This window comes from Nicotiana tabacum, chromosome 10, assembly GCF_000715075.1.
Source record: "Nicotiana tabacum cultivar K326 chromosome 10, ASM71507v2, whole genome shotgun sequence".
NCBI lineage: Eukaryota > Viridiplantae > Streptophyta > Magnoliopsida > Solanales > Solanaceae > Nicotiana > Nicotiana tabacum.
The window spans coordinates 54482928-54493045 of record NC_134089.1 but is presented as its reverse complement, the minus strand read 5'-3'; the positions used below and the strand labels follow the sequence as shown (position 1 = coordinate 54493045).

Below are 10118 nucleotides of genomic sequence, written 5' to 3'. Positions count from 1 at the left end.
ATATCAAAATGTGATTCATATGATCTAGGGTACTGCATACTTTATGAGCTATTTGCAGGTTTGCACTCGACAAGAGGCTTTATACTCCTAACAGATGTATAGCACTTAGCTCTCAAGTATGTTGGTCGCACGGTGTACTTCCCTTTATGAATGATTGAGGAGATAAGATGAAAATATGTTTCTCATACTAGATGAGCACTCCCATTATGTTTGAGTGGGAAATATAGGAAATTTTGGGTTCACCCATAAGGGGTGCTTTAAGGCCCAATAGGATTATTAGTTAAGCCTAATATTTCCCATAAGTACACATACAGTATACAACTAAAGACACTGAAATACGAAGCATTTTACTTCACTTAGTCTTCTCTCAATCTAACTAGGGCTTAAATTGTGAAATTGGGGGTTGCTCCAATACACCGTGACAACCACCGCCGACCAATAATTCCAGCCGTAGATCATCTGTCTTCCGCTTCTGCAAAGACGAACGAGTAAATTCTCTATTTATGATTTATGCGTTATGTAATGTGTTTAGATTAACATGTTCTTTCAAAAAGCAAACATCCACATTTTTGCTCATTTGGTTGAAAGCTACATAGCACCAGAAGCGGGAAAGAAAAGGGAAAAAGAAAGCGCACAACATAGATATGAGCTTTGAATTTGGACAAATACACCAATGTGCATGTTACGTATCAAATACTCTTTTATTTCTTTTCTTTTCCAAAGCACCATTAGGCAATAATTAAATGGCAGGAGATTAACCTAAAGGCTCCAATTCTTAGATATAGACACAAAGAAACGCTGGTGGACTGTATCTGTTGCCATCGTTGTTGCCATTCCTCACTCTGCATTTTAGTTCTGATATTGGCATTAACCATATTAAGGATTAAGGAACCTCGCAATTAAGCTGTCATCTGTAGCTGTCCAAAGGGTTTGCCACACGCATGGCCGTGGACCTTAAGATTCAGTTTGACAATCCAAATAAAGCAAGCTTCAGGCACAGGGTAGGCAAATGCTTAGTCATGTATATAGAAATAGCCAGGTAGGATCGGTCAGCCTAGACCCAGGTTTCATTCGAGCCCACAGCTCCACAACTATTCCTTGCCAACTGATGCTCACGGTCGATTCCTTCTCGTCCTACATAGGATGGCTGGTCAAAGATTTACAAGCTGGGAAACTTGTGATGAAAACAAACACGATTATTCCTGGGAAGGCATCAATATTGGGAGGGCTCATTAAGAAACATGTTGCCATCGTTTCTTTGTGTCGAATTACCATTGGGTTCCCTGACATGATCCACTGTCAACACTATCGGCATGACAAAATACATAAGAAAAAGGAACATAAAATTTCAACCAAGGCAGTAGGTCAGCACACATGCACTTTCTAAATCCATGAATTACAAGCTCTTTTTTTTTTTTAATCAGTAAAAGATAATTTTATTGATACCCACAATAAGAGTATGTAGGGTAGAATGTACACAATAGCTAATCATGGCTTCTACATCATTAATTAAAGACATGTACCAAAAAGAAAGGAAATACATTAGTATTTGGCTACTACAAACTTCTTCTCCAAGTGCTGAACACCGACTAGTTTTGGAAGCATAAAAGCTCGACATATTGTTCAACTACAGTCTACACACTATTATACTACAAGAGTACAACCACTCAATGCTGAAACTGAATTCTACATAATTAGTACAACAACTCTTAGAATGACAAGTAAATGCTAGATTAGAAGTATCGTGTAAAAAATTTAAATATTTTGTTAATGCTCTACGACATCCAAATTTGAGGCTAGTGACCAGAGTAAAGAAGCGTGAGGTCGTCATGTACTAGAATCAATCTTCTTGTAGAGAACCCAGATTTCTTCACATAGTTATTATTACATTGCAACATAAAGATATGTCAAAATGTAAGCTTTTTACATAATCCCTTGTCAATATTTCTAAATCGATTTGCAGGCCTCCTAGGAGCATCGGGGCAAGTATCAGCAACTCCACTAAGACGAGGTGCATAGCTAGGTGTCTTGTATCCATCAGAATCTGAAAGTGGAGTTGAGGCTTTAGCCTGAAGACCCTCTGTTTGTTTTGAGGAAATAAATTCTAGAAGAGAATTGTACAACGATTCAAATAGCATCTCATCCTCTGAGACGGATCCCATATTGTCTGTATGATCAACACTATTATCAAAATTCAGCAACTCCTCAAAGTTAAGCTGACGCATCACTTTGGTTCGTGAATCTCCTAAATATTTCTTGCACTGCGGGGCAAGCATGAGTTCATCTGGTCCAGGAGCAAATGGATTAAAGACCAACCCCTTTGGAGTTCGTGGACTTCCTTCGTTTGAATAAACCAGGTTGCCATATTGTTGAGAATTGAAGCAAAGAGTCCTCGGAAGAGAAGACACTGGTGACCAGCACACATCTGCGTGGTCACCACCTTCCCGAATGGAATCAGGAGTGACTGGACCGAGAGAATCAGATGGTTTTGTTGGCAATTGAGGCAATGCTCTAACAATTTCCACTCCTGGATACTGATAACAGCCCTTCAATTTCTTAACAATGGAATGCCGAGACAAATTATCCCCCTCTTTTCCATTGGCACTGACATAGGTGTCCATTATTCCTGCAGTATTCACTAATGAACTTAGAGTTTTGATATGAAGAGTATGCTCGATGAACCAAGGTCTAAGCAACAGAAGGAAAGCACAAACTCTAAATAGGTAATTGGAGGATTAGCAATTTATCTACCATGCTCTAATCACATGACCACCCATAAGAGAAACCAAATGTTAAAAACACACGTGAATAGCAACTGAGAGTTCCAAAGTCTTTTTGATTAAAACCAACCCACTGCCAGTAGTGACGTCTCACCAAGTAATAGGATTGTTCCCAAAATCACATTCAGATATTGATCACTATTCAAATATAAAATCCAAATTTATGACAAAGTTATACTAATGCAGATAATCTCATTACAGATGCTTCCAGAAACTCTGCATAAGGCAGCTATTATACCAATCGACGACCACCACAAAGATTGTATATTCAAATAAAACCAATGAAACAATAACTTCATGTTAAAATAAACCAAAAGATTGACACATGGTTTATATTATACTGTAAGTTGAACATATTGGGATTAGGAAAGGAGTGATCTTGAACAAAAAGTCATTAGACGTCCCAAATGCTGGGTTGGGCAAAGTGGATTATGTGCTCAGAGTGGGCCCATGTTATGTTGCTTATGTGCCAAATACTTAAGTCATGGATAGGAAGTGAAGTGTTTTTTGGCTCAAGAGAGGCAGCAAAGTTTTGAGAAGCACAAATATATAACCAAGTGCTTCAAAGGGGTCAATTTATGGCATGGAAGAGAAAGAACGGGAGAATGGGAGGTTTTAACTTAAAAATGTACTCTTTTTTTATGAGGAACTTAAAAATATAGTCTTTCTTGCTGAGTCCTTTACTTTACCTCCTAATTGCTGCAAGCATTCAACAGAAAAGGCTGGTTATTCTCTTTTGATATGTAAGCTTACTTTTTGATTGTAGCAGGTTGAGGACTAAAGAATTTGGAAAACTCCAGAATTCAAATGCAGAGAAAACAAACGCAGCGAGCACCCAAAAAAAAAAAAAAACTTAAACCCTATTAATAGGAAGCAAAATTATCACGAAACCATGGGTGAACTCAATCTTCAAGAAGTTTGGGCTCCGATTAATGTAGGTAAATTGTTTTCAATTAACTTAAGTCCTACAAGGGCAAAGCCCTAATTAGCGAAGGTGGAGAAACCAAATCGAAGAGAAGTAGCACAGGAAAAAGGCCCACCCAAAACAGATGAAGAGAAAAGAAATTGGTATTGGGGAAGCATTAAAAAGGAGAATGTTGGAATTACCCTAACGAAGACTAGCACGTGTAATGCAACAATTGAAATGAAGATGTAAACAAAGTTAACAGTTTTACCTCAGAATAGGCAACGATCTGCAGAAACCGGCAGCCGGGAAAATGGAACTGAAAGAGAGAGTTCTAACTTTAACCAGAGCGTGGAGCGCTAGTCCTTTGGTCGAGAACAGTAAAAAGTAGAAGTAGGAGGGTCATATCCTAGTCTTCTTCCGTTACTGCTCATTAATTTTTAATTAGCCGTTCGGACATAAATGTTTACTTTGCACAAGTTTGTTTTATAATTAGATCTAGGCAAAATGCATAGAGATGCCATTAAACTTATCCAAAAAATATGTTTGAACACTTAAATTAAACATATGTTTTTTTACTGCCTAAAAACATTGCGAGTTAATTTTGTTCCACCCTTCATAATACCAGACATTTTAAAGAGTAACACATGTAGATTTTTCCCCAAATCTCGTCGATTAAAGTGTAGATATTGAAGATGGTTGATGTCTCTTGTAGGTAATTCTTATTTTCTTCAATTTCTTCCCGATTTTAAATTGTAAAAAATATTTACTGTTGTTTTTCTTCTTTATTGATTTCAGTTCAAAAAAATGGCTTTTGAGCTCGTTATATTGACGATCTTCCATGTAGGCCTGTAGACCTGTAATTTTTGACCCGCGCATTAAAATTATCCTTAATAGTCCTAGTATTTTTAGAATATTACTTGAGCTTATTTCTATATGATTTCACTTTATTATTAATTTTAATTCTATTTTTAAGGCACAAAAAATAAAAAATACAAAAAATAGTTTCATGTTTTATCTTATTTCTATCTAGTTTAGGTTATTAGTATTTTTACAAGGACATTATTTTAATTTTTACTGTGAGCACGTGATTTTTGCCTCACAAGAACTAAGCACCCTCGCCGGGGGCAGAAAGAGGAGGTGTGACACTTACTATGATTCTAACCTATTTTATTTACTTTTATTGTAATATTGAAAATGAAAAAATATTTCCATCTTAATCTAATTTGAGGTCATTTGATATTTTATATTTTGAATATTTAATTAGTGTTTATTAATTTCAAAGAAGTAGAAGGTTTTGTCTTATTTTCCTTGCCCAATTTGGACTAGAAGAGGCCCAATTATGGGCAAGAGAAGCCCAAAATCGGACAGCCCGCTCCCTTCTTTAACCCAATCCTATTAAATCCAATAACCAATTCCCTTAACCTTGACCCAGACCCGCCGGATCCACCCTTGACCTGCCCCACTTTTAATTAAATCTCAACCACTCACCTCATTAAATCCAATGGCCAACATTAAATCCTCTTACCATATAAAAGTCATATGTTCCCAAACCCTAACCCTAAAGAACATCCTAACTCTATCCCTAACCAAATGCCCCCCCCCAATCTCTAAGCCTCACTGTCGCGCCCAAACCACCACAACTCCACCATGGTCTCACATGCGCACTGGTCCCCCCTCACCTTATCTTTCATCCACGTGGGCTGACATGTAACAAACCCCCCACTCACTCGAATATTCCTTCGGAATTTTCTTTTTCTTGACAACGAATTCTTTTCAGACGGTTTTTGAAAAATTGGAGGTCGTAGGATTAAAGTGTTTTGATCCTAGGTTTCCACTTGTCTAAAATCTGTCTTCTAAAAAAAAGCATTTTCGGATTTCATAAAGATTTGGATTTTTCTGAGCTTTAGAAAGATTTTCGGATGCTTGAGGTCCCCACGCGATTTTTTGGTGAAGAAGTATAGAAGTTTTGAGATGGAGTATATATTTGGGGTTTTTTTTTTTTTTGGAGAGAGAGAAATCAGAAAAATAGGGGTCTAGGGTTCATTAGAAAGAGATTGGTTCTTTTATTTTTCTTGGACAACTTCAAAATCAGTTCGTCAATTTTGCTTTCTAATTTTTAGTCTTGATCGAAAAAATCGAAAAATCCCAAAAAATATTAGAGTTTCTTTTTAGTTTATTCTTTCGATTTCGAAAACAGAGAACACAAAAAAAAATGAGTTTCTTCTTCTGGTTTCTGTTAGAGACGGAGATTTAACTAAGTCGAGGTTCACTTGACGATCGAGGTTTAAGCTCGCGGTTCTAGATTCGTTCATCGTTTCTCCATTCATTTTCATTTGAGTTCGTCATTCAATCTTCTGCTTGTATTGTCTTCTATTAGACACCAATATATTGGAAATTTCACTTCAGGTGTCATATACCTTTCTTACTTTTGTTGGATGATGGTGTTGATTGGAAGTGTGGTAGAGCTATTGAAAATTTACTTAGATTGGTAATTCTATTCCTACTATCTGATAAGTTGCTTGACGTTTAAAATATTTGAGCGTGAGTAAATGAAAAACTGAAATATTTGGATTTTAGTCTAGTTTATGGGCTGAATCGATTCGTCTCTGACTTATTAAATGCCTCGATTCGTTTGTCTTTGCCAGTTTCTGTTTGGCACTTTTACCAATTTGCATCCTTAGTTCATGTCGAAGTGCACTTTGATCTTCGCTTTCTAAGAACTGTATGCATGTCACGTGTATGAGCAGCTCCTTTGAGTATTTTTGCTTGTTTCCTAGGATTACACATGAAATAGGTTGGCTGAATGATCAAGTTGATTTTTCCAAAATCATGTATTAATTGATCTTAAAATCATTTTAGGTAATTACTCTTAGAATTGAAAGTTAATAGCTATGCCTTCCAGTGATCTGTATAGCACGTGATTCATTGTTCTGTTAAATTTTCTTTAGTTTTATGATTTGAAACAGATCTGCACCTTCTCACATGTGTTGAACTAGGACTTCTTGTTATTCATATGACTAGCCAGGAAAGTTTCTGTTGAATATTTCCATCTTTAAGCTGGTATCACTTAGTAGGAAAAATAAAGTGGAATTAACTCTTAATAGGATGTATATTTGAAAATATTTTGAAGGTTCATTTTCATCTCTTGAGAATAGTTTAAGTATTTGGCAGAAGTCTTGTCATCATTTGCATTACATTTCATCCACATTCACTTCTGATATTGTTTAAATTACCTTAAATGGTTTTTTTTGTAAGTTCATGTAATAGCAACATCTAGGAAAGTGGCATACTAACTCTTAAACTGTTCATATAGGTTTTAACTCACTTCATCCTCTTCTTTCTGTGTGATTGAAATGTTATATTGGTTTATATTTTTACTATTTTTATTACTCGTTCAACGTTGAACGCTTATCAGCTTAGACGTTTATTTGTATGTGTTTATTTTGGTTGATTGGATGAATGTTTGGTATGCGTATGAGTTGTGGGAAGTTGGGCTGGCCAGCTCATTAGATAATTAAATATTTTTCACATACTTTAGGAATTGGGTTTGGCCAAATACATGAAAATTGTTAAGAAGAAATGAGCACGGATTGAATTCTCTGTTATTTAATTTTCTTTTATTTAGTATATTTCTTTACATTAGCCGCTAGGAGCATGTGTTAGACCGATCACATTTGGGTAGGCAAGCATTAAGACTTCTGTTAATTTTGAGGCGAGAGGTTGTTCCCTTAGTTAAATTTATCCGGGGAATGGCCCGAAAGACTTGTATATATTTTATTCTGGGGAATGCCCCGTAGTACTTGTATTTGGAGGCCAAAAGTAGAGCTTGCAGTATTTTATTTTTATTTTTATTTTTATTTTTCTTTTATTAGGTGGGGACGACCTCGATCCTCTTTTGTGTTAATTTTTCCATTTCAGTGTTTATTACCTCAATTCGAGTATTTTAAAAGCCAGCTTGATCATGTGCGCAACCGTACTAGTTACGGGACTTGGGGAGTACCTAACACCTTCTCCCCGAGTCAAATGAACCCCCTTACCCGAATCTCTGGTGCAGACTTAGTTTGGAGTCCAAAGTGTTTTAAAAGGAAAATCGCTTTTAAAAACGGTGACCTGGCATACCGAAACCAATAGCAGGTGGCGACTCTGAGTTACCTCCTTTGAACACAATTTTGTCACTTTTTAATTAAAAATCCTTTTGAGCTTTACAAATATTTTTATATTTTTAAGAGGGTTAGTGAGGTTTGGTAAAAAAAAAGGGTGTAACAGCTCTGACGACTCTACTGGGGAGTTGCATGTTCGAGCTAGTACTTGATCTTGTTGGTTTTTTAGGATGTTCGGTTGAGGTTTTTATGTGTTTTGTTTGCTTTATTTAATTTTTATTTTATTTCATTTTATTATTTGCTAGTTGCTTATTTGTTTACAGTTTTTTCTTTATGTGTTATTGCTTTATAAATTGTGAGTCACTCGTGTCTTTAGGAGGTGGTGTGGGAGCGTAGAGTGAACTGATAGCTAGAGCAGCCGCCATCGACCACGTGCCGCCCCGAATTGCCTTGTCTAGTTAACCCCAAACGTAGGTTAGCCTTTAGGTCATGCTTATTTTCATCATATCATTTAAACCTAGCAGGTTTCGGTCTCAGGCACCGCGTCCCATTGTAGGAGGCCTATCCAAATTATGTCAAAATAAGCTTATGGCCCAAAAAGACATTTAATCATCCCTATGTGCTACATGTTGCATCTCTTTAGGGGTAAAAGGGTCATTTGGCGGACCAAGGATATTTGAGGGTTAAATATAAACGAAGCAAGTAAGGCCCACTCACATTTTTCTTTCATAGTTTTCCAAAAATAAAAAAAAAGAGAAAAAGAAAATCTAAAAAGATTTTACATTTTCCATCATTTTCCAAAAAGATAAAAAAATATAGTTTTCCAAACTAGTTGCATTTTAAAAAAAAAACTTTCTCCCATGTCCAATCTTCCCGAACTACGCGAACCTGATTCTCGTCTTTTGGGGCGGGATGCATAGGCAACCCACATAGGGTCCGGTCTTCCTAGTGTCTTAGGTTCTTGGCTTCGCGGGGTCTTAGCCAAATCTTGCATGCCTAGCTACGTTTGGCCACATCGGCTATTTTTGCAAAATAGGGATATTTTCGCAAAATGGCTTGTTAACCCATGTATTAGAGTCCTAAGCCCACAACAAGGTGTCCTCTCAATTTTAAGGTCCATTCCTGTTGAATTTTTATGTCTAGCCACTTTTGGCCATATCGGCCATTGTTGCAAAATGGGGTCATTTTTGCAAAAGTGGTTCAATTACCCATGTCTTTAGATTTTGATTCCACAACTAGGTGTCATATTACTTTAAGGTCCTTCCTTTTTGAGTTTTCATCTTTAGCCACTTCTGGCCATATCGGTTGTTTTTGCAAAATGGGTCATTTCTGCAAATTAATTATGGGCTATGATTATTAGGAGTTTGAATCCATATAAGCCTTAGGGAGGTATGTCCATGTCTTTGAGGTCATCTTTGTTGATTTTGAGCTAATAGCCACATTTTGGCTACGTAGGTCATTTTGCAAAAATAGCCTTAATCATGTCTTGCATGTGTCTAATAGAAGGTGTCGTGGCATCACATGTGTCTTCAGTCACTAACTCTATTTGATCTTATTTTTCCCATTCAGGTATGGATCAATTTGCTATAGCTTGAGCATGACAAATACCCCAAGACCATTCTAGTCAAGACCATTGTATGCACGAGCTGCTTGAGGAAATTTTTTATTTTTTAGTCTATTTTATGTTGTCTTTTAATTATTAGTCTTGTACAGTAGTATCGAGTCTGTCAATCTAGTTAAGATTTTCGTGTCTTTTGTTATTGTACTTCCTGTTTTGTATTTGAAAAACAAAAAAAGTTATAAATGGAAAATTCAAAAAGATTTGTTTTAGTTTATTTTGTCCATTATTTTCCAGAACCACGCTTGGTCTGATTCATGTGGAATATGATACGTAGGCAACCTACATAGGGTCCGATCGAATCATTTTTTTTAGAAAAAAAACTAAAAAAAAAAGGCAAAATTGTGGATGTGAGAAGTGAGAGGAGAGAAAGGAGTGTTTATGAGAAAGGAAAAAGACGAAGAAAGATGAGCAAGCCAAGAAGTGCTAGAAAAGAAAGAAAAAAGAAGGTTGAAATGAACAAAATTGGGATGGTGCCAAATGACCTTGTGACCCTCGAAGTCATTCTAGAACTGTTAATTTTTCTAGGTGCATTGCACGCAATGTGATATTTCTATATGATAAATGCCCTAACGCTAATATGTTAGCTTTGTTTTGCTTCTTTTTGTTACTTTCATTGTTATCACAACAGAGGGTGGTTAGTTTGTGGTACTTTGGCGATTCATCCATACATCACAAGGTCAAAGAGCAAGGTAGCCATGGCTAGCAAAGAC

The 10118-nt window shown here is 36.5% G+C and overlaps 1 protein-coding gene across 1 annotated transcript; it reads right to left on the bottom strand.

Moving 5' to 3' along the window:
- Window positions 1-1672: 1672 nt before the first annotated feature.
- Window positions 1673-4095, bottom strand: LOC107822061 (uncharacterized). The gene is made up of 2 exons (XM_016648556.2): window positions 3956-4095; window positions 1673-2626 (listed from the first exon to the last, which is right to left on the bottom strand). Exon 2 carries the CDS (start codon window positions 2619-2621, stop codon window positions 1908-1910), a length of 714 nt encoding a protein of 237 aa, XP_016504042.1. The 5' UTR covers window positions 2622-2626; window positions 3956-4095; the 3' UTR covers window positions 1673-1907.
- Window positions 4096-10118: the final 6023 nt, after the last annotated feature.